Genomic DNA, 25141 nt, shown 5'->3' on the forward strand with positions numbered 1-25141 from the left:
TGTAAAAAAGAAAGTCACTACCATTAGCTGCCTTCGAGAGCATAGGAAGGGGCTATATCGAAAAAGAATAAGCAAGGAGCAGAAAGTGTTGGAAATCTTTTACTCAATCTCAGTGATCGTTTAATGAGTGGTCACTTCATAATAGTTCTTTAGACCGAACATTAATGTTTCATGCATATTTTTATCTTTGTATTTTTTTTCACAATGCATATTTTCACAAAAAGGAAAAGTAGTTCTTCCTTGTTTTGTCTCCTTTTCTTTACTAACCGAACTAGTCAGTCCTAAAGCCATTAGATAGGCAGAGCAAGGTAGGCGTTTGCCCCAAGGGGAAGGGAGCCATGGCTGGCCCCGTGTGGGCATCAGAGCTGGAACAGGTCAAGGAGGGCGCCTCTGTAGGAGGGCTGCTGGCAAGGTGTGCTGGAGCCAGGGGTAGATGAGAATGTCCAGTGAGGAGGCAAGAAGCAGCATAGCATGGAGACCAGTCTGCCCATGTTGAGAAAGGCATCCCCCTGGGGCTATAGGGGCAGACTGGCACAGAATGAGAGCCTGAGTGGGGTGACGAGAGTGTCCAGGTGGGGGAGCAGATGAGGGAGGAGCCTCAGAGCTGGAGCAAAGTGAGGAGCTGTCTCCATAGGGAGAAGGCCTGATGTGGACTGTCCGAACTGAAGGAGGGTGAGGAGGGTGTCTATGGGGGTGGGCAGCCAGACATAGAGGGTCAGAGCCCAAGGAGATGAGGAGGATATGTAGAAGTTAGGGTGGTTGGCTGTGGGGAGTTGGGCCAAGCATAGTGAGGAGGGGTTCCACAGAACAGGGCTGTTTTGTGTCAGGAATCAGAGCCTAAGCAGGGTGAAGAAGGCATCAATGGATCAAGCGATTCTTCTGCCTTAGCCTCCCCAGTAGCTGGAACTACAGGCGTGCGCCACCACGCCCGGCTAATTTTTGCATTTTTAGTAGAGACGGAGTTTCAGCATGTTGGCCAGGTTGGTGTCGAATGCATCCTGATATGGCTGTTGGAGCCCAAGTAGGGTAAGTTGGGCATCTTTGAGTGGCCCAGTGTGGAGGGTGAGAGCCTGAGTAGGGTAAAGTTTGATATTTTTAAACAAACAAACAAACATGTAATATGTATCTACACATTTTCAAAAAATTAAAACAGGAGTAATAGTGATAGGTTATATTATTATTCACAACTATTCATTCCATCTTTCCTTTAAGAGGACACTCCTGCCCATTACCTTGCAATTTCAGAACCGCCTATGGAAGGAAGACATATTTCTGTCTCATTGACTGTGGGTTTGCTGTCGGCTGTGCTTTGCCTATTGGAATATGAGCGGATGTAGCATATGCATTGTGAATTTTGCACTATGAGTTCCTGCCAGCTCCTTTGTGCTTCCCCTCTGCCAGGAGAAGGGGCCTAATCCACATAGAGGCTGCTTCTTTAGTCTTGGTCCCACAGCCTTGAGTAGAACCCCCGCCTGGAACAAGGCAGTAGACAATTTGCCTAGGAAGTCTTTTGTTGTGGCAAGTCATGGAGAGCTCAAAGTTATTTGTCCCCAAAGTAATAAAAATACAGTTGATTCCTGTTACTTGGGGGTAGATATGTTCTGTAAAGTCACTGTGAACACCGGATTAGCAAATACTGAGCCACTGCTCCTAGGGAAAACGCAAGCCTCTGACCACACATTTTCATCATTTGATCAATACATAACCCTGTTTTATGTGTGCTTCTGTCTGAAGACACATGATATAGATGGTAATTAGAAGGTGCACACAGAAGGCTTCTGGGAGGCTGGCTACTTTCTATTTTTTAACCTATGTGGTTAATTATTAAAAAAAAAAACTCTATATAATTTTTTTTTTTTTTTTTTGAGAGGGAATCTCTCTGTCCCCCAGGCTGGAGCATAAAGGTGTGATCTCGGCTCTCTGCAATCTCCACCTTCCGGGTTCAAGGGATTCTCCTGACTTAGCCTCCCGAGTAGTTGGGACTACAGGTGTGCACCACCACACCCGGCTAATTTTTATATTTTTGGTAGAGACGGGGTTTCGCTGTGTTGGCCACGCTGGTCTTGAACTCCTGAACACAGGTGATCTGCCTGCCTCAGCCTCTCAAAGTGCTGGGATTACAGGTGTAAGCCACTGCGCTGGCCCTGTCTTTATTTTTTAAACGTGTATATAGGCGCGGTGGCTCATGTCTGTAATCCCAGCACTGTGGGAGGCTGAGGCAGGCGGATCCCTAGGTCAGGAGATTGAGACCATCCTGGCCAACTCAGTGAAACCTCGTCTCTACTAAAAATACAAAAAATTAGCAGGGCATGGTGGCAGATGCCTGTAATCCCAGTTACTCGGGAGGCTGAGGCAGGAGAATGGCTTGAACCCAGAAGGTGGAGGTTGCAGTGAGTCGAGATCGCACCACTGCACTCCAGCCTAGCGACAGAGTGAGACTCTGTCTCAAAAAAAACAAAAAAACAAAAAAACAAAACCAAAAACACCCCACATACCTTATATAATATATATTATTGTTTCGTTAACACTGAATTGTGGCTGAAAGCCCTGTGACTCATGTCTGAACCAAGCTTATCTAACACAGGTAATTTCTTCGTAAGCCACATCGTAGGCCTCTTGCTCTTAGGACACTTGACAGCACTTTAGTAACTCTTGGCGGCCATTTTAAACAGCAAACTCACCAATAAAAAGCACACAAATGTGAAAAATGTGACACTAAATCGACTGCAAAAAGGAAGTTTGTTTATAGTAGTAGAAGAACTTAAACAAGCAGAGCATTGTCTTGTTTGACTTCAGCTGGGAATGTGTATGTTGCGTGACTCAAGTTTTTTGCCACTCTGCACATATCCTGAATGACCACAAAAGCATCATGAGTATTGATTTTTGGGTGATAAATACATTTCAACAGGTAGGCAAATTTGCAAGTACAGAATCTGAATAATGAGGACTGAGAGTAGATAACTCATAATAAGATTGTAGAAATGAATCCAAATATGTCATTGGTACCTGCAAATGTCAATTAATAGGTAATAATTGCTGGACTGGATTTTTACAGTGTAGATTTACACTATTTGAAGGATAAACTTAAAACGTAAGTAGAATGGTTGAATGCAAAAGAATGGAAAAAAGACTAGGTAAATGCAAACAAAGAAGAGAAAGTATAGTTTGATTAATATTAGGCAATAGAAAACTCTAAGTCCAGGCACATTGGCTCACGCCTGTAATCCAACACTTTGGGAGGCCGAGGCAGGCAGTTGCTTGAGGCCAGGAGTTCAAGACCAGCCTGGGCAACATGGCAAGACCCCGTCTCTACTAAAATTACAAAAATTACAGGCATGGTGGCACATGCCTGTAATCCCAGCTACTTGGGAGGCTGAGGCACAAGAATCGTTTGAACCCAGGAGGGGGAGGTTGGAGTGAGCCAAGATCGTGCCACTGCACTCCAGCCTGGGAGAAAGAGAGAGGGAGATTCTGTCTAAAAAAAAAAAAGAAAACTCTAAGATGAAGTTTTATCTTTAAGGATAAAGGAAGACTTGCTAGATAATGGTAAAAGACTCAGTTCACCAGGAATGCATTTGTATTTACCTAAACCAATCAAATCAGGATATATTAAAGCAAACATTGACATCATTATGGGCGTAAATTGAGAAATCTATAACTGTATTGAGGGCCCTTGACACACCTTTCTCAATCATTGACAGATCAAAAGGGTAAAAAATGTAAAAGATTTAAAATATTTTAACAACACAATATGGAGATACATATGGAGTTCTGTACTCAATATTTAGAGACTATCTTTCCCCAGTGTCAGAATGTGGATATCTGACTAGGCAGCATTTAGAAGATAATATCTTTGGACGAGGCTTACCAATTTACTTACTGACTCTGTCTGAACTTAGGGCAAGGTGTATTAAAGAGACTTATGGAGCTAGTTGTCCTCCTCAAGGTCTACTTCTTAGTAACTGAGGCTAGAGGCACATATCTGGTTGAGTAGCCTCGCAACAGAACATGCTATGCTATGGGGATGAGGAGGGGTGTAAGCTAGGAGCTCTCAGTCATGGAGACGGGGGGGCCTGGGGCTGGGCAAGTGCCTAATGGGGGAGAACTAGGGGGTAGTGCGATGTAATGGAGTTATAGTGGGCCCTTACCTGTAGTTCCTAAATATTGTAACCTGGGAATTCACACTGTTCCCCCAGCTCCTGGCCAGCTGTAGATCTTTCAATTGCAAAATGCTGCTCAGTTTTCTGCAAAGTGCAACCTCTGCTATTTGGGGAAGCTGGGCAAAAAGGTAGGTTCTGGGTAGTATGGGATTTTAACAATATTGATTCTTTAATCCATACGAAATATGAACATGAAATATCTTTTCATTTATTTATGTCTTCTCCAATTTCTTTCACTAGTTTTCAGTGTACAGATCTCACATATCCTTTGTTAAATTTACTCCTAAGTATTTTTTATGCTATTGTAAATGGGATTGTTTTAATTTGGTTTTCAGGTAGTTTGTTGCTAGTGTGTAGAAATGCCACTGATTTTGGTATGTTGATTTTGTATCCTGAAAGTTTAATAAATTACTTAATCAGTTCTAACAGTTTTTCAGTGTGAAGTCTTTAGGGTTTTCTATATATAGGATCCTATCATAAGTAAACAGAGGCAATTTCACCGCTTTCTTCCCTATTTGGTGACTTTTATTTATTTTTCTTGCTAATTGCACTGGCCGGGGCTTTCAGTACCATGTTGATTAAAAGTGGTAAAAATTGGCATTCTTATCTTGTTCCTGATTTCAGAGAAAAAACTTTCAACTTTTCAGTGTTGAGTATAAGAGTGGTGGGCTTGTCATATCTGGACTTTACCGCGTTGATGTATATTCCTTCTATACCTAACTTGTTGAAAATTTTTATCATAAAAATGTTGAATTTTGTCAAATGCATTTTCTGCATCTACTGAGATGATCATATTATTTATATCGCTAGTTCTTTTAAGATGGTGTACCACATTGATTGCTTTGAATATGTTGAACCATTCTTGCATTCAAATGATAAATCCTACTTGATCATGGTGAATGATACTTTGTTTTTCTTTTATTTGGAGAAACAGGGTCTCGCTTTGTCACCCAGGCTAGAGTGCAGTGGCACGATCTTGGCTCACTGCAACCTCTGCCACCCAGGTTCAAGTAATTCTTGTGCCTCAGCCTCTCAAGTAGCTGGGATTATGGGGATGTGTCATCACGCCTGGCTACTTTTTTTTTTTGTATTTTTAGTAGAGACAGGGTTTTGCCCTGTTGGCCACGCTGGTCTCGAACGCCTAGCCTCAAGTGATCTGCCCACCTTGGCCTCCCAAATTGCTGGGATTACAGGTGTGACCCACCATGCCTGGCTGTGAATGATACTTTTAATGTGCTGTTGAATACAGTTTGCTTATATTTTTTTTGAGAATTTTTGCCTCTATGTACATCATGGATATTGGCCTGTAATTTTCTTTTCTTGTAGTGTCTTTGCATGGCTTGCTATTAGAATAATGCTGGCCTCATAAAATGAACTTGAAAGAATTCCCTCCACTTCAAGTTTTTGGAAACATTTGAGGAGGATTAGCGTTGGTTCTTTAAATATTTGATAGAATGAAGTCATGAAGCCATCAGATCTTGGACTTTTCTTTGATGGAAGATTTTTAATTACCAAGTAAATCTCCTTACTTGTTGATGTATTTAGTTTTTCTGTTCCTTCATGATTCAGTTTTGGTAGATTATATGCTTCTAGGAATTTCTCAATTTCTTCCAGGTTATTCAACTTGCTAGTGTGTAAATTCACAATCCCTACCAAAATTCCAAATGCATCTCTTACAGAAATTTTTAAAATCCTAAAATTTGTATGGAGTCACAAAAGACCCCAAGAATCTCAAACAATCTTGAGCAAAAATAACAGAGCTGGTGGCATCACACTACTTGATTTTAAATATACTACAAAGTTATAGCAATCAAAACAGCATGGTACTGTCATAGAAACAAATACATTAACCAATGGAACAGAATAGGAAATCCAGAAATAAATCTATACACTTATCGTTAATTGATTTTTGATAAAGGTGCCATGAACACACAATGGAGACTGTCTCTGATAAATGGTCTTGGGAAAACTGGAAATTCACATGTAGAAAAATAAAATTGAACCCTTATTGCACACCATGCAAAAAAATCAACCCAATGGGTAAAGAAAATGTGGTATATGTGCACCATGGACTACTACTCAGCCATAAAAAATCATGAAATAATGTATTTTGCAGCAACTTGGATGGAGCTGGAGGCCATTATTCTAAGTGAAGAAACTCAGTAATGGAAAACCAAATACCATATGTTTTCACTTACAAGTTGAGTTAACCTATGGGTATGCAAAGTTATACAGAGTGATATGATGGACTTTGGAGACTCAGAAGGGAGGAATGTAGGAGGGCAGAGAAGGATAAAAAAAAGAACTACATATTAGGTACAGTGTACACTACTTGGGGACTGGTGCACTAAAATCTCAGACTTCACTACTATACAATCCATTCATGTAACCAAAAACCACTTGTGCCCCAAAAGCCACTGAAACACAAAATATGCATATATTTTTAAAAAATCAACTCAAAATGGACAAAAGATCTAACCAAAATGGCTGAAACTATAAAACTCTGGAAGAAAACCTAGGGGGAAAGCTCCATTATATTGCTATGGGCAATGATTTCTTAGATATGACCCTAAAAGCACAAGGAACAGAAGTAAAAATATACAAGTGAGATTACATTAAATTACAAAGTGTTTGCACAGCAAAGAAAATAATGAACAGTCAGGAGACAACTCATAGAGTGAGAGAAAATATTTGCAAACCATACTATGATGAGGGGTTAATATTCAAAACATATAAGGAACTCCATCAACTCGATAGTAAGAAAACAACTCAATTTAAAAATGGGCAAAGGACTTGAATAGATATTTCTTAAAAGAAGGCATACAAAGGCTGGGCATGGTGGCTCACACCTGTAATCCCAGCATTTTGGGAGGCCAAGGCGGGAAGATCACTTGAGGTCAGGAGTTCAAGACCAGCCTGGCCAACATGGTGAAACCCTGTCTCTACTAAAAGCACAAAAATTAGCTAGGCATAATGGCGCATGCCTGTAGCCCCAGCTACTCAGGAGGCTGGGGCACGAGAATCACTTGAATCTGGGAGGCTAAGGTTGCAGTATGCCAAGATCACACCACTGCACTCCAGCCTGGGTGACAGAGCATGACTCTGTCTTGAAAATAAATAAACAAGTAAATAAATAAATAAGGCATTCAAATAGCCAATAGGTTTATGAGAAAATGCTCAACATCATTAATCAACAAAGAAATGCAAATTAAAATCACAATGAGATATCACCTCATGCCTGTTAGAATGTCTATTATCAAAAAGATTAAACATAACAAGTGTTGATGAGGATGTGGAGAAAAGGGAATCCTTTTTTTTTTTTTTTTTTTTTTTTGAGACGGAGTCTTGCTCTGTTGCCTAGGCTGGAGTGCAGTGCCCCAATCTCGGCTCACTGCAAGCTCCACCTCCCGGGTTCCGCCATTCTCTTGCTTCAGCGTCCTGAGTAGCTGGAACTACAGGTGCCCGCCACCATGCCTGGCTAATTTTTTGTATTTTTAGTAGAGACGGGGTTTCACTGTGTTAGCCAGGATGGTCTCGATCTCCTGACTTTGTGATCCACCTGCCTCGGCCTCCGAAAGTGCTGGGATTACAGGCGTGAACTACCGCACCCGGCCGAAAAGGGAATTCTTGCACACTGTTGGTGGGAGTATAAATTAGTACAGTCATTATGAAGAATAGTGTAGAGCTTCCTCAAAAATGCTAAAAGTAGAATTACTGCATAATCCAGCAATCCCATATTTGGGTATATATCCAAAAGAAATGAAATCAGTATGTTGAAGAGATATCGGCACTGCTATGTTCATTGCAGCATTATTCACAATAGCCAAGATACAGAATCAACCTAAGTGTTCAGCAATGGATAAACTGGTAAACAAGTGGTATATATACACAATGAACTACATTCAGCCTTTAAAAAGAAGGAAATTCTGTCATTTGCAACAACATGGATGAAGATGAAGAACATTATGCTAAGTGAAACAAGCCAGGTAGAGAAAGACCAATATTGCATGTCTCACTTATATGTGAAATCTAAAAAGTTGAACTTGTAGAAGTAGAGAGTAGATGATGGTTATCAGAGGTTGTTGCCAGGGGGCAGGGTGGAGTGTATGGGGAAAGGGAAGATGTTGGTTAAGGGAATAAAGTTTCAGTTAGACAAGGGAAAGAAGTCTCTGAGATCTATTGCATAGCATGGTGACCATAGTTAACAATGTATTGCACATTTCACAATTGCTACAGAAATGTTCTAACTTAAAAAATGATAAGTATCTGAGGTGATGGATGTGTTAATTACCCTGACATACCCATTCTGCAATGTGTACATACATCAAAACATTAAACTGTAGCACATAAATATAAATAATTATCATTAGTTAATTAAAATAAATTTCTTAAAGTGCAATGAAAGCAGTGATGAAAGAAATAAGTATTTCTCAAATTAAAAATAAAAATGAAAGTAAATTATAGGAAATGAGAAATGAATGAAATTGACCAATAACCCAATTCAAGTTGGAAAAAGAAAGGCAAATAAAATCTAATGAAAACACAAAGATTGTGGGTAGAGAATCAGACATGGAAAATAAAAAAGGAATAATATTAAGCTTAAAATTAATGATTTAAGGACAATAAAGTATGGAAATTATGAAGACTTTTTTAAAAAGTAGGTTCAATGAAGGGGCTCTGGAGAAACTCCTATCCAAGCAGGCTCAGAAACCAAGGAACCAACTGGGTTTGAAAGCTGTCCTAGGAGAAGTTGGAAAATAAAAAAAAATCTTCCCACCAACATTTGAAGTGGCTTAGATTCTTAGAGTTCCACAAACGTAGGCTAATTACTTTCATTTCTTCAAATAGCATACAGTCTTACCACTGCATATCTATTAGAATGACTAAAATAAAAGCATTTACAATACCAAATGCTAACAGGTATGTGGAGCAAGTGAAACTCTTAGGACAGTAGTGCACGCACTACTAATGAAAATGCAAAATGGTGCTGTGACTTGGGAAAAGAGTTTGGCAGTTTCTTACAAACATACGCTGGTCACATAACCCAGGAATACCACTTCCTGGTATTTATTTAAGAGAAATGAAAACTTACTTTCATAAAAAAACCTCTATGCAAATGTTTTTATGGGCTTTATTCATAATTGCCCCAAACTGGAAATAACCCAAATTTCCATCAACTAGAGAAAGGATGAACCTGTTGTATATCCATAGAATGGACAAAACTCAGGAGCCACCTTCAGGGTGGCTCATTCTCAAGTAGATCAACTTCAGGAAAAAGTAAATATGTAGTTTAAGAATCAGTAACATCCTCAGATCCCTCTGTACCTGTGTACCTCCTGGAAAATCTTCCTGTATCCTGAGGGATATGGGTACCCCAGCCTGAACAAGCCTAATCTAGTCAAATCCTCTCATTTTTCAAATGGGTAGACAGAGGTAAAATTTCAAATGGGTAGATGGAAGTAAAACTAGCCCAAGTTGACACAGTGAGTTGATGGCAAAGTGTGGATTTCAGTCCACATCTCTTCATTCCTGGTGTGTGTCCTTCCTTCCTTCCCTCCCTTTTTCCTTCCTTCCTTCCTTCCTTCCTTCCTTCCTTGCTTCCTTCCTTCCTTCCCTCCCTCCCTCCCTCCCTCTTTCTCTTCCTTCCTTTCCCTCCCTTACTGTCTCTTCTTCCTTCCTCCTTTCCTTTCTTTCTCTTTCTTTCTCTCTCTCTTTCTTTCTTTCTCTCTCTCTCTTTCTTTCTCTCTCTTTCTTTCTTTCTTTCTTTCTTTCTTTCTTTCTTTCTTTCTTTCTTTCTTTCTTTCTTTCTCTCTTTCTCTCTTTCTCTCTTTCTCTCTTTCTCTCTTTCTCTCTTTCTTCTTCTCTTTCTCTCTCTTTCCCCCTCCCGTCCCCTTCCCTTCCCTACCCTTCCTCCACAGGGTCTCATTCTGTCACCCAGGCTGAAGTGCAGGGGCATGATCATGGCTTATTGCAACATTGACCTCCTGGGCTCAAGTGATTCTCCCACCTGAGTCTCCTGAGTAGCTGAAACCACAGGTGTGCACCACCATGCTGGGCTAAGTTTTTTTTTTTTTTTTGAGACAGAGTCTCACTCTATCACCCAGGCTGGAGTGCAGTGGTGCGATCTCGGCTCAGTGCAAGCTCTGTCTCCCGGGTTCACGACATTCTCCTGCCTCAGCCTCTCGAATAGCTGGGACTACAGGTGCCCGCCAACACGCCCGGCTAATTTTTTGTATTTTGTTTAGTAGAGACAAGGTTTCACCGTGTTAGCCAGGATGGTCTTGATCTCCTGACTTTGTAATCTGCCCGCCTCGGCCTCCCAAAGTGCTGGGTTTACAGGCATGAGCCAACTCGCCCAGCCCATGCTGGGCTAAGGTTTTTCATTTAATTTTTTTTTTTTTTTTTTTTTTTTGTAGAGACAGGGTCTTGTTATGTTGCCCAGGTGGGTCTTGAACTCCTGGGCTCAAGTGATCCTCCTGTCTTGGCCTCCCAAAGTGCTGAGATTACAAACATGAGCCACTGTGCCCAGAACCTGGTATATTATTTATATAGCACATTTGTGTCCATGTATTCCAGGTCTGTCCTAGTTCTTCAGGGCCCCCACTTAGCAACTCTCGCAATCACACTCATTTGTTACCTGTAAGACCTGTGTTTTGTAGTCTCTTGCCCAAACAAACCCCAGTCCAACCAAAATGGATTCATTCTGTGTCAAAGTTGCCAGATTTAGAAAATAAAGATAGAGGATGATCAGTTAAATCTGAATGTCAGATAAACATCAAATAATTTTTTAGTAGAACTATGTTCCTTATATTGCATGGGATATACTTATGCTAAAATTATAAATGGACATCCTCTATTATGTTTGGCAATTCTATTAATTTGTGTTTCTCCCCTGCCTCCATCCCATGAGGTCTGCTTTCTTCTAACTGACTGCAGGCTAATCTGATCAACTGATTCTCAAGACTGGGTTAACAGACGTTTTCAGGTTAAAGGGTAAAATTTCAAACCCATAGAGTGACTTGATAATAAAAATGTAAAGCACCAGAGGGCCTTTTGGCTAATCTTTTAGGGGAACTAAAGGAATGATTTACACAGTCTCTGACTAGGGAACTCAAAAGCTAAAATGGTAATAGGAACATTTTTTGGCATTCACTGTTGCCATTCATTATTTGTTAATTGACTAAAATACAATAAAATACAATAAACACTGATTTACAAGCCAGCTTTACAAAAATAGTTCAAGTAATTCTCATGTCTATGAGGTAGGTGTTATTATTGTTTCTTTTATGACAAACTGAGGCTCAGTGAGGTGAAGTGACTGAGCCCAGGCCACACAGTCAGTAAGTAGTGGATTAAAGATGTGAACTCAGGTCTAACTCTGAATGCTAAGTTTCCTACCACTCCATACCACTTCATTAAATCTTAATCCTCACAATGACAACAAAGCTTCCAGGTTAACTGCATTGTTCCCATTTTCTAGATGAGGAAACAGAGGATCCAAGATATGCTGCTATAAGGGACTGAGCCACGCCCAAAATCAAGATCACTATGTTTGGGGTCATAATTTCCATGACCAAAGAGTACAGGCACTATTGTAAAATTTGAAGAGGATACATGATTAGAACTCCCCCAACAAGAAAGATCGGGGAGATAAATTGTCACAGTCTTTACTTTTAGGCAGCTGCATGGTATGGCTTCAGGAACTCTGGAAGAGACTCTATTCCAAGATACCGTCATAGCTTTCTCAGTATCTGAAGTTCCACCAGTACAGACGTATATTTTGGCATACAGATGTTTTCTCTGTCTCTTGCTTCCTCTTTCTCTCTCTACCCACCTCTTACATTTTTTAAATGAATGCACTCTAAGAGTTAATACAGTAAGGGATTATTAGTTTTTCATGCCTTAAAATAAAAAATACATAAGGATCACGAAAACACATGTGGGAAATGGGGGCTTGAGTAGGTGGGGGAAGCTCATCTGTTCATCTGGTTGTCTGGGAGTATCATAAGATCCTAGGCTTGGATAGTAACAGAAGGAATGAAAGGAATTTCTTTGTTAACCCGAGGTCATCTGAGATAATTCTTGCTTCTGGTACACCAAGATCCAGTAGAGTGTGCCCAGGCCCTCTGGAAAATCTCATACCATCCATTTCTGTCATCAGTGGAGCAAAGAAAAGATGCTCACTAGTGTCTGGGGTTGCCCCTGGAGTGACTGTGGGCAAACCAGCTCTGCAACTGTGCCAAACAAATTCTTGTGATCATTTAAGTGTGGCCTCTTACCCAGGAGCAAAACAATAGGCAAGTGTCTGTGTAGCACAAAGTACAGCACCATGGCAAGGTATGGGGATTGGTCAGGGTCCTGAAACGGAATGTCTTAGATGCACCATAACTCACCATCTGACCTCAGACAGATCCCTTCCCCATGCTGGTGTCAGTCTTCTTACCTATGAACTAAAGGGACCTGGTGGATCATCTCTAAGGTTCCTCTGCACATACTTTGTGTCTCTCTCTGGATTGTGCTTAACTCCCACCTCTTTTCTCATCCACACAGGCACCTTCCTCTCTACAGCCCCACCTTCTCCTGGAGGAATGTAGCCTTCCTGCTGCTTCTCTCCCTTGCTTTGGAGTGGACATCTGCATTGCTGCACAAGAACAAACGTGAGTTCAAAAAACCTGCAGCCATTCTTCCTTAGAAAGTATTCTTGAGGATGAGGGTTAGACATGAGGCCAGCGCCAGTGTCAGATGAGGCCCCCTCTGCCATGGATTTGGGGCCACAGAAAGCTACCCCTGCTCACCACCCTGGCCCTCCACGTACTTTCCTTACTTGTTCCCCTCAAATTATTTCCCTAACTTTTCCATATGTATATATGGAAGGAGACTATGTATATAGTTTGCATCTACTGGGGATGCTTCCCAGAGATATGGTCTCATCTGTCTCATGATATCACTCAACACATACTTCTTGGGTGATCACATTCATTCCCACTGCACACACATACACAAACACACACACACAAGTTTAATTTTTTTTAAATTAATAAGTCACTAGGCATGAGCCTGAGAGGAGAGGACCAGTGAGGAGGCTGCTGCAGTAGTTGAGAAGAGACAAGGGATGAGATCAGGTGCTGATCTGAGGGAGTGGTAGTAAAGAGAGGCAGGAGACAGGGTTTGGAGAGAGGTTTAGGAGACAGAGTTGACCCAAGTCCATGACTGACAGGATACTGGGGTGGCAGAGAGGAAGGAGTGCACCTCTGGATTCTAATAACAGACTGGACCTGTTGATGCCAAATGTCAAGATGCGGAATAGAAAGTAAGGTAGTGCTTGGGCATAAGGAGGTAATAGTTCTGTTTTAAATATGTTAGAACAGACGTGCTTCTGCGATGCTTAGATGGTGTTTTTCCCAGGCAGGTCGAAATGAGTCTTTAGTTTGGAATAGAGGATGAGTCTGGAGGAAGAGATGAGAATTATAGTTGGGATTGTGGGAATGAGTGGGATCACCCAGGAAGTATGTGTCAAGTAATGTCAGAAGACAGTTGAGACCAGATGTCTGGGAAGCATCCCCAGTAGATGCAGAGAAACCTGTGAGGTGTGCTTATACACACAAGCAAGTGGTTAAGAAGAGCTGACAAGAAACGGAGATGGGGTTTTTATTAATAAGTGAGAGTTCAAGCTGGCAATGGGGAAAGGAGCTTCAACGACACAAACCCAGTTTGATTTGCCAAACTCTCTGTCTGCTAAACCTAGAACAATGGTTCCCAAGTAACAGCTTACCTCCTGGTGCCCACTGCCTGCTTTAGGATCACCTGAGGTTCTTTTTAAAAAGTGGAGTCCCAAAGATGCACTTTCTAGAGATTCTGATTCAGCCTAGAGTTTATATTTTCTGAAACATGCATAGATGATTTTGATGTACACTCCAAATTAGGAACCACATACTCTTCTTAGCTTCAGCCCATTCCTGGAGGGATCATTAATGACAAGAAGTATTGTTGGAAAGTACTCAAACAAAGTCTCAGTGGCCAGTCCTCAGGGAAGATGTGGGGCTCCTTAAGTTAGTCCTGGACTGTAAATCCCAGACTTGCCCCTAATGCATTGTATTATCTTATCGTACCTCATTTCTTTTAATCTGTGAAATCAGAAGTTTGGTACCAACGATAATAGAGTTCTTTCCATTCCAAAGTTCCACAGTTCCAAAACTCAGTAGTATCTGAAAGGATCATGCCTCTCTGGCCAGATTCCATTGGAGGGATACTCAGTTTAGAATCATGGAGACACATTAAACGCTATATGAGCCATCCTTTGCTACCTAACAAATTGTTTGTGGGTCAGAAGTCTGGCATTGTGCATCTGGGTTCTTTGCTCCGGTTTTTTCCAGGCTGAGATTGAAATGTCAGCCAGGGCTATAGTTCTCATTTGGGATGCAAGGTCCTCTCCCAAGCTCACTGGTTGTAGCAGAATTGTTTCCTTGGAGTTGTAGGACTGAGGCTACTTTACTGGCTGTCACTTCTAGATGCCACCCTCATGCCTTGGCACTTGGCCTCAACAATCTCCAAAGCTATGAATAGCTTGTTAGATAGTTCTCATCATTTGAATCTCTCTGATCAATTCTTCTCTACCAACCAGAAGAAAGCTCTGCTTTTCAAGGACCTAATTGACTAGGTCTGGGCCAGAGATGACCCAACTAACTTGGGTCTTTAATTTTTCTGCAAAATCCCTTCACAGCATTGCCTAGATTAGTGTTTGATTCAATAATCAGAAGTTGGGAATCTTGAGGGTGCAACTTTAGATTCTACCTACCACAAGCACTGAAATCAGGAAGCCATGTCTAGCCTCAAAAAGGAAGGAAGCATGGCCATACCACCCTGAAAATGCCTGATCTTGTCTGATCTCAAAAGGTAAGCAGGGTCAGACCTGGTTAGTACTTGGATGGGAGGCTGACTGGAAACACTGGGTGCTATAGTTTTTTCCCCTTACCTCTTCTAGTTTTTAGTAAAAAAAATAAAAATAAAAATAAAAGGTAGGAAGCAACTCCATATCTGCCAAGGTCTTACCCCAAGCATTATAGACATCACCCCATTGAACTCTTATAATCAACCTGTAAGGCAGGAATTGTCATTCTCATTTTAAAGATGGAAAATATAACTCAGATGAAGGGAAATACTTTCCCAAGATTATTTAGTTGGTTAGTATTGGAGCCAGGCTCCTGAGCCAGATCTGCCTGACTATAATGCTTCTTCCACTCCACCATTTCTTACTCCTTAGAGGTAAATTAAAAATCATACAACTGAGTTCAGATCGGTCTTGAGTTTACCAGGAGTCAAGGGTCAAATCAGGCCTCCTGACCTCTACTTCCATGGTGTTTCCACCAGTCTTTACTAGTTTCTTTTATCAACTAGAGACAAAGGAATTAAGAATTAAAATATTAGCTTTCAAGAAGAGAGAAACTCTTTTGAATTTAGGGAAAGGGCCTTGGTCCCTTCCTAACCCCTTGCCCTGGAATCCAACATGCTTCTCCTTCAGTTCTTCTTGGACACAAATTCCTGATTCAGATCCATTTGAACGAATCTGAGTGCTGAGAAACAGAACTAGCCCCTGAATAGAAGCAGAGCAAGAGCTAAGAATTGAAGGTAGAGGATAGGGCTGAGAGAATTTCACTACACACCTTTGCCATAGGAGAAAAAAAGCTGAAATTCTGAATGAATGTGAGTTTGGACATTTCTTTCTTGCAGAGAAACCAGGGTTGTGTCCCAAAGAGAGGCTCGCCTGTACCGCTGAACTTCCGAATTCATGTAACACAGATTTTGACTGCCAGGAATACCTAAAGTGCTGCCTTTTTGCCTGTCAGAAGAAGTGCATGGATCCCTTTCAAGGTAGTGATGTCCAGGCTGAGGACAGAGGTTCCGCACTTCTTGCTCTGTCCAAAACTGGCTGAGGGATTCCCTTGGATGGCAGGACAAGGACCCAGGGCCTGTGCTCTTCTCATTCTCTTATTCAATGCCTAACCCTCAAGTACAAATCATAAGTCTAGGCATGGTGACCATCAACTACCATGATATTGATGCTGGTCTTCTTGGGTCCCACATTCAATCATTCACAAATAACTAATACTTGTTGCATGGCTCACTCTGTTCAAGAGACTGTTGTGGCACTGTGACAAAATGAAACCTCAGTCAGCTTAGATGCTGGCATTATTTTTCAGACTCTTTGATCTTCAAGGAGGTTTTCTGGTAACTCAATGTATTGGGCATCTATCCAATATGTGTGGGGAACTGTGTGCTTTTTAAAAAGATTCATTTATTCATTCACTCATACATTTATCCACTCATCAAATATCTGTCGTTAACGCCCTTTGAAAAGACCACCAGAGTACACCTGTAGTTGAACAAGTTGGGTTTAGTACTCATTGAAGTGAGGGAAAATATTCACCCTAGACAAGTTTGAGGCATTTCAGTAAGAAGCTGTTAGAAAGAATCTATTATAGGATTTGGGCTTTGATTGGGTAACTCGGGGGAGGGTCTAAAGAAGTGAGAGTTTGCTCTAGATTGAGTGCTGTCAGAAAGAGGGGGCAATTCTATGACTGGCTATCCCAGGGAATCTTAACTATACAGAATGCAGACCAGACTGAGAATAAAGCTGTGATTGATGGTAGAGAAGCGTAAGTCACTCATGTTAGCTTAGAAGGGGATGGGTGTTTGGTATTTTATTTTGCAGGTTTCATGGTGATCTTGTTTTTGTCTCACTTCATCATGATCTCAGAGTGACCTTGTTTGATTTAGATGTTCTAGGAGATTTTTAGATCTCCAACAGAGAATCCATGTGGCTTAGCTGGGAGTGTCAGATCAGTTTTCAGACGTCAGGGGCTGTCTCTTCCTTGGTATTTCATTATTTCTAGGTACTAGGCACTTTGTTAGGCACTTTGGATGCAAAAGTAATTGCAGTTTTGGACCGTGAATTTTAAATCATTATAACTAGGTTCAAACAAATCTTTATTGGCTGGGCATGGTGGCTTACACCTGTAATCCCAGCACTTTGGGAGGCCAAGGCGGGTGGATCACCTGAGGTCAGGAGTTCAAGACCAGTCTGACCAACATGGTGAAACCCTGTCTCTACTAAAAATACAAAAATTAGCTGGGCATGGTGGGGGGTGCCTGTAATCCCAGCTACTCAGGAGGCTGAGGCAGAAGAATTGCTTGAACTAGGGAGGCAGAGGTTGCAGTAAGCTGAGGTCACACCATTGCACTGCGGCCTGGGTGACACAGTGAGATTCCTTCTCAAAAAACAAAACAAAACAAAACAAAACACATCTTTATTAATCAAAATAGGAATGATTACAATCAACACATTTTTGCCAAAGAGAAATAAGTTTGTGTAGCGTAAAAATCCATGCTTCAGGATTTGACGAACTCTTGGAAAACATTTTCTGCATCCTGCTGTTTGTGGATGTGTTTTTCCTGCAAAAAGTTGTTGAGATACTTGAAGAAGTGGTATTTGGTTGGCGAGAGGTCAGATGAATATAGTGGATGAAGCAAAACTTTGTAGCCCAATTCATTCAGCTTTTGTGTTGGTTGTGTGATGTGTGGTTGGGTGTTGTTGTGGAGAAGAATTGGCCCTTTCTGTGGACCAGTTGGCCCTTTCTGGCTGCCAGTTGGTCCAATGTAGACCAATGCTGGCTGTAGGCACTGCAGTTTTCAGTGCATCTCATTGATTTGCTGAGCATACTTCTCAGATGTAGTGGTTTTGCCAGGATTCAGAAAGCTATAGTGGATCAGACCAGCAGCAGACCACCAAACAATGACCATGACCTTTTTTTGGTGCAAGTTTGGCTTTGGGAAGTGTTTTTGAGCTTCTTCTCAGTCCAACCACGGAGCTGGTCATCACTGGTTGTCGTGTAAAATCCACTTTTCATTGCATGTCACAATTGGATTGAGAAATAGTTTGTTGTTGTTGCATAGAGTAAGAGATGACCCTTCAAACCAATATATTTTTTAAATTTTTGCTCAGCTCATGAGGCATCCACCCATCGAGCTTTTCACCTTTCCAATTTACTTCAAATGCTGAATGACCATAGAATGGTCAACGATGAGTTCTTCGGCAACTTCTTGTGTAGTTGTAAGAGGATCAACCTTGATGACTGCTCTCAATTGGTCATTGTCAACTTCCAATGGCCAGCCACTATGCTCCTCATCTTCAAGGCCCTCGTCTCCTTTGCAAAACTTCTTGAACCATCATTGCACTGTACATTTCTTAGCAGTTCCCAGGCTAAATGTGTTGTTGATGTTGCAAGTTGTCTCTGCTGCTTTAAGACCCATTTTCAACTCAAATAAGAAAATCACTCGAATTTGTTTTTTGTCTAACATAATTTCCATAGTCTAAAATAAATATAAAGAGCAAATAATAAGTCATTAGCAAAAGTACATGAAGCAAGAAATGTGCATTAAAATGATGTATAATATAGCCACATTTATTTAAGAATGTATTCTAATACCAAACAGCAAATTTCAACAATGCAAAAACCACAATTACTTTTGCACCAACCTAATAGTTGCTGAACAAGTCTTGCCCTACCAAAGCTCAGTACAATGGAGAAGAAAGATCAGCTCCAAAGTACAAGATTCTTATATGCACCTTGTAATATTCTTTGCAAGGAAGGAGTGATGCTCAGAGGTGCCATACAACATAGACTATTAGTAGTAGAACTGGGACCAGAACCTATGCGTTTTTTTTTCCCTGCCATGGCTCCTTTTTTGATGTGGGTGATAACACCAGGAGTTATGACAAATGCTAGGGAACTGACCCTGTTCTTTTATCTCTACTCTTCATGTCCTTCCTTCCTTGCTTCCTGACTTCAGAACCCTGCACGCTACCTGTGAGACAAGGAAACTGTAATCATGATGCACAGCGCTGGTATTTTGACTTTAAAAATTATCGCTGCACACCCTTCACATACAGGGGCTGCAAAGGGAATGCCAACAACTTCTTGAGTGAGAATGACTGCAGAACGGCTTGCATGTTAGTTGGTGAGACCCGTATCCTGGAAATCTGAGGGTCTAGTTTAACTAGAAATAGTATACCAGTGAGGTTATAGGCTCAGGATTTGAGGTTAAAGTTCCTTGGTTCAAGACTTAACTCTGTCATTCACTGGCTGGGAGGTCTTGGGCCAGTTGCCTGCCTTTATAAGCTTCAGTTTCCTTGTCTATAGAATGAGGTTAATAACAGTATTTACCTAATGGAGTGGCTCTGCCAAAAATGAGATAGTGTATAGAAAATGTTAATAGATCTTGGCCAATGTGACCCGAAAGCCAGGTGTGCTCCCTTGGAAGAAGGTGTTTCCTCATGATAGTAACCTGTTGAGCATCATACTGAGGATTTGTGTAAGAATGGAATCCCATGGAGTAAGTGTCCACACTGGAGGTGGAGAGTAGGGTGGGGTGAAGGTGAAGGCTGTGGATTTATTCCTTAGTATAATGGTCATCACCAGCAATGTTGGGAGACAGTGTCCTACCAAACTTAGAAGTAAAATGACCTGAATTAAAATCTGACTTTTCCCACTTGCTGCTTTCTTCACTTCTTTGAGTTTCAGTTCCCTCTTCTGTAATTCTGGAGTCACAGCAAACAGCTCATTGAGTTGTTGGTAGGATTATACATTATTTAAAACACAAAGACTTGATATAGTGGGGGTCCCGTGGTGTGGGTTCACTAAATGGTAACAATTGAGATGGTGACCAGTGATCTTCACAATGCAACACTGTGTGATTTATGAGGCAGCATTGCAATTTCGACCACAGATTGCGAGGCAAGCTGAAAAATGTACCATTACTACCACTTTACAGATGAGAGAACAGAGGCAGAGAGGTAAAGTTAGTTGCCTGAGGACCCACAGATGGTCAGGAGTAGGGGTGGAATTTTAATTCCATGGACCCATGGGCCTGAACGTCCAAGGCAATCCTGGGACCTGACTTGAAACTAAGACCACAAGCTTCCCTTCATGAGAAGCTCTAAGGAATCATGATGCTGTGGACAAGACCCTTGTCTCCTCTCCCAGGAGCCATCAGGAAGAGGAGGCCAGGGAAATGGGCTTGGGTCGGTTTGTGGAAAATTTAGGTTAAGACTCAGAGGCAACCTGATAATACCTCTGGGAGTTCAACACATCATAGCCTGAGCCTGACCTGGGAAGCCCTTGTAGAATTTGCAGTCAGATGAGGAAAAGAGCATACATGCACAAAACCCCAAAGAACTGATTTAAATCCCACTTATGTCCTAATGACTCAGTGTTTCCAGCCCTAATCTGACTCCCAAACTCCACTATCTGCTCTACATCTCCACTTGGACCTCGCAAACATCTCATGTTGAACTTGCTTAAACAGAACCTTGGGCCAGGCACAGTAGCTTACACCCGTAATCCCAGCACTTTGGGAGGCTGAGGCAAGAGGATCACTTGGGCTCAGGAGTTTGAGACCAGCCTAGGCAGCATAGTGAGACCTAATTTCTACGATCAACAACAAAAAAACAAAAACAAAAAAACAACCAAAAACACAACAACAAAAAAACAGGCAGAGTGTCACGCGCCTGTGGTCCCAGCTACTCAGGAGGCTGGGAAGATCACTTGAGAAGGTAGGAAGATCACTTGAGCTGGGGAAGTTGAGGCTTAGTTGGGTGACAGTGGGAAACCCTGTCTAAAAAAAGAAAAATAAGCTAAACATAAACATAAACCAGTACCTCTTACCATCACTCCCCTAACGCAAACCTGTTCTATCCATGCTTCTCATCTTGATTGAAAAACTTCACAATCACACTTGATGCCTCTCGTTATCAATTAACATCCATTAAGTTAGGAAATAATTTTAGTTCTACCTTGAAAGTAGATCCCAAATCTGTTAAAACCTTACCACCTCCGCAGCTGCCACCCTGATCTGAGGAGCCATCTTCTTACTTGGATTACCCCAAAAGCCTCCTAAAATGTCTCCTTGCTTCTATCCTCCTTACAATCTATTATCAAAACAGTAGTTACAATGACCCTTTCAAAACATGAGTCAGGCCATATCACTTGTCTACTGAGAACACTGCGATGGATCCCCATTTCATTCTAATAAAACCAAATACCCTAAAATGGCTTACACTGATTTGTGTAGATTTCACATAATTATCCCCATTTTATAGAGAAGGAAACTCACTAAGTAGCAGGACTGGGACTTTACCATGGGGCTTAAGGCACCAAGCCCAGCACGCTCTCTACCACATCCCATGATGTGATGAGACATTTCATTCTTCCACAGCCTATTGGAGATGGATAGGGTAGGGTGAACCAAGTTGCAGAAAGGGATACTAGCTTTGAAGAGAAGGAAAGGCTCTTTGAAGGGTGGTGGGATGGGGGTGAGGTTTTAAGAAGCTCACATTTGCTCTTATTTTAGTTAAGGATGGACAATGCCCACTCTTCCCTGTCACTGGACGTAAGGAGTGTCCACCTTCATGTCACAGTGACATCGATTGTCCCCAGACAGACAAATGTTGTGAATCCAGGTGTGGCTTTGTTTGTGCCAGGGCCTGGACAGGTAAGGACTGGGGATATACCTCCCAAATCTATTGGGCATGTGGCAAGGATGCCATGCTGTCTCATGGAGTGGGGGGGGGGTGTCTTGAACCTCGGATGCCCCTTGGGCTCATCTTTGAGGATCCTTTGGAACCCCTTTTAATGCCCAACAAGTTATATTGACCTCTGAAGACTATTGTGCTATTCTTCAAAGCCAATAATTCATAGTATTGCTCTCTATTCTTCCCCAGGAAAACTTATTTTTTCCGAGTCTCATTCCTCAATGACTTGCAAGGTGACAATATTCACCAATTCATAAAAGATTCATAACCATGAGGTGTATTCCTAATAAGCCTTCATGTCTGCACAGAACTTCAGAGCATGCACATCATATTCATATTGTGTAAGACAGGCTGGGGAAAACATCAGTAGCAAATGATGTTGGATAGAAGCCAACTTTCCTGCCTCCTATAAGGCAGGTGTTTACTCCCCCGTGTAGTCCCAGGGATTGTCCAGGTATGGCTTTAAGGTTCTAAGGTTCAGTATAGTGTAGTGGCAGGAGTCAAAGGCTTTTCAACCTACTTCAACTTTTCTACTGGCTTTCTATGTGGCATTGGGCAGCTCATTTCCCTCTAAATACTCCTCAATGCCTACAATTTATAAAACAAGAAGGTTCTGTGTGCTATCTAATACTCCTGCTACTTGTGGTTTTCTGGGGTTATATAACCCAGATCCATTAATTCTGTAGCAGCAGACAGGAATCCTATCAGATGGTACAAGTCAGAGATGGCAAGACTTTTCTTGATGCTCCTCAAGTTATCATAGAAAGTTGATACTCTGCCTCCTCCAGTCTATTGTTACTATAGGGGGAAAGGCAAGAATCTTAATCAGAATAAAACCTTGTTTGAGTTTCCCAAGATTCCCCAAATTTGTCTCAAATTATGACCAAGTATTTCAAGGTCAAGTGTTTTCTTTTACCCCATAAAGTCAAACAAGGTTTCTGCCCACGCAAGCCCTTGCTATGTGCCCAGATCGATAAACCCAGGTGCCTGCAGGATGATGAGTGCCCATTGGTGGAAAAGTGCTGCTCACTTTGTGGACTGAAATGTACGGATCCCAAGAGTTGAATAGTAAGTAGAAAATATTATCATCAAAATCATTAATTATGAGTAGCATAATAAAGACCTGTCAGTTTTGTCTTGCATCCAACTTGCCAAATTATCTTAAGTATCACAATATTGAATGATGTTACTTTGATTTTATATATAATCCCATCATCTGAAAGTGATGATATATTTGACTTTTTTCAACTTCATGACTTTATTTTCTTGTCTTCTTGTGTTGTATAGAAGCTCCAAAATGATAATGAAAATAAAGGCAATGGCATCCATCCTTGTCTAGTTCCTTATTTTAAAGTCAATGTCTCCTGCAATATAAAAAGATATTTGTTGTTGAATTTGGAATGCATAAGTTTTATTGCACTTAAATTATTTTCTTTTTTCTTTTCTTTTTTTTTTGAGATGGAGTTTTGCTCTTGTTGCCCAGGTGTGATCTCGGCTCACTGCAATCTCTCCTTCCCGGGTTCAAGTGATTCTCCTGCCTCAGCCTCCCAAGTAGCTGGGATTACAAGCGCCTACCACCATGCCTGGCTAATTTTTTGTATTTTTAGTAGAGATGGGGTTTCACCATGTTGGCCAGGCTGGTCGGTAACTCCTGACCTCAGGTGATCCACCCGCCTCGGCCTCCCAAAGTGCTGGGATCACAGGTGGGAGCCACCGTGCCTGGCCAGTTATTTTCTTTTTAAGCTTATTTCCTGTCCATTTATAGCTACTACTGAAAATGACTGCTGAATTTTATCAAATACCTTTTAAGCATACAGTCTCATAATTATTTTTCTCTTCTAATTTGTTGGCATAATAAATTATTAAATTTTCTTGAGTCATCCTTGCATTCTTAATAAACTTAATTGCAGTGTGTTGTATCAATATATTATTGGTTCTTTTTAGCTAATAGTATAGTTTGAATTTTCACATCTATAGTCAAAAGAAAAATAGGTCTTTTTAAATTTGTTTTTCCTATTTGGGTCATATTACTTTCAAAAAATGAGTATGGGAACTAATTGGGCAACCTATCTACTTTTTCTATGCTCTGAAATATTTTACATAATATAGCAATTCAGTGTTTTTTGAAGGCTACCAAAATTCAGCTCCAAAAGCATCTAGATCAGGTTCTTTCTAGTGGTATATTTTAGTAATTTTAAAATATTTTGTCTTATAGTCTGCAGGTTTTCTACCTCCTCTTCTGCAAATTTTGGTCTTTTGTATTTTGGTAAAATTGATCCATTTTCCCTATATTTTCACATGTATTACTTTAGAGTAGTATACATTGTTCTCTAGATAATTCTTTTTAATTTTGGTTAATGCTTTTACTTGTACATTCATGTTTCCACCCACCTATTTACTCACTAATTATTCAGTCCCTTTACTTACCTATCCATTCACTCAACACATATGCAAATACCCAATCCCCACTCACCTATCCCTCCTATCCTTCCACTGACACACTTTTCAACTTAGCTCTTTGCCCACTCCATATGTCTATCCACTTACCTTTCTTACTCATCTTTCTTCTACAGACTCACTTGTCCATCTAGCCTTTAGTTAATCCTCCTATTATTGACCTCTCTCCTCTCCCTTTCTCTGCACACACACGCACACACTCTTTCATACCCATCAAAATACATATTCATCATTTCTATACTTAACTCTCTCCATCCACATACCAATGCACTTATCCACCTTTCATTCAAACAGCCTCCATCAATAGGCCCACCTATCCCATCACTACCCTATCCATCTTTACATTCAATTCAATCCACTTATTCACCCAATCATCCACCCATCCATAATCCATGCATTCATGTATCAAATATCCATGCTTTCTTCACTAATCTTTCTCCCTGCTCAACCATCTTCCCACTTATCACTCTACCGGCCACCCGTCCATCCACATAGCTACCTACCTATTCACACACCTACCAATCCCCCCATCTACCTTGCTCATCCAGCAAGATGTACCTGAGTGTTTATTTGGGGTCTATTCATGTTTTAAGCACTGCGTTCTAGACAGAGACCTGTTTAATGGAGTTTGGAGCTTACCTGGGGGAGCAAATATATAACTTAGTAATACAGTTAGAGGCAGAGGGCACAACACAGGAAGGCAGTAACAGAGAATCAGTCCATGTGACAGGTCTTGGGCTAATGAAAAAGCAGGAGGTGTCAGGTACAGACTGGTCTGGTTGGTTCTCGTTGGGGTCCCCTGTTCTAAGCACAGGATTGTTCCTGGGAGAGAATTGGCCTGGAGGCAGAGGTAGGACACCATGCCCCTCAATGAGAGAGGATGAAGAAAGGAGAGGCAAAACCCCAGATGGGTCCTCACCCAACCTTCTCCAAGAAA

The 25141-nt window shown here is 41.3% G+C and overlaps 1 protein-coding gene across 2 annotated transcripts; it reads left to right on the plus strand.

The window, feature by feature from the left end:
- The first annotated feature begins 568 nt into the window (after window positions 1-568).
- On the plus strand, window positions 569-23666 carry WFDC8 (WAP four-disulfide core domain 8). 2 transcript variants are annotated; one of them, XM_025399957.1, is made up of 7 exons: window positions 569-672; window positions 12711-12817; window positions 15888-16028; window positions 19008-19175; window positions 21567-21707; window positions 22673-22815; window positions 23206-23666. In XM_025399957.1, exons 1-6 carry the CDS (start codon window positions 647-649, stop codon window positions 22810-22812), a joined length of 723 nt encoding a protein of 240 aa, XP_025255742.1. In that variant the 5' UTR covers window positions 569-646; the 3' UTR covers window positions 22813-22815; window positions 23206-23666. The 2 variants fall into 2 exon arrangements, with proteins under 2 accessions (XP_025255742.1, XP_025255741.1); XM_025399956.1 differs by lacking the exon at window positions 23206-23666 and having other exon boundaries at window positions 22673-23075.
- Window positions 23667-25141: the final 1475 nt, after the last annotated feature.

This window comes from Theropithecus gelada, chromosome 10 (genome assembly GCF_003255815.1).
Source record: "Theropithecus gelada isolate Dixy chromosome 10, Tgel_1.0, whole genome shotgun sequence".
Taxonomy (NCBI): domain Eukaryota; kingdom Metazoa; phylum Chordata; class Mammalia; order Primates; family Cercopithecidae; genus Theropithecus; species Theropithecus gelada.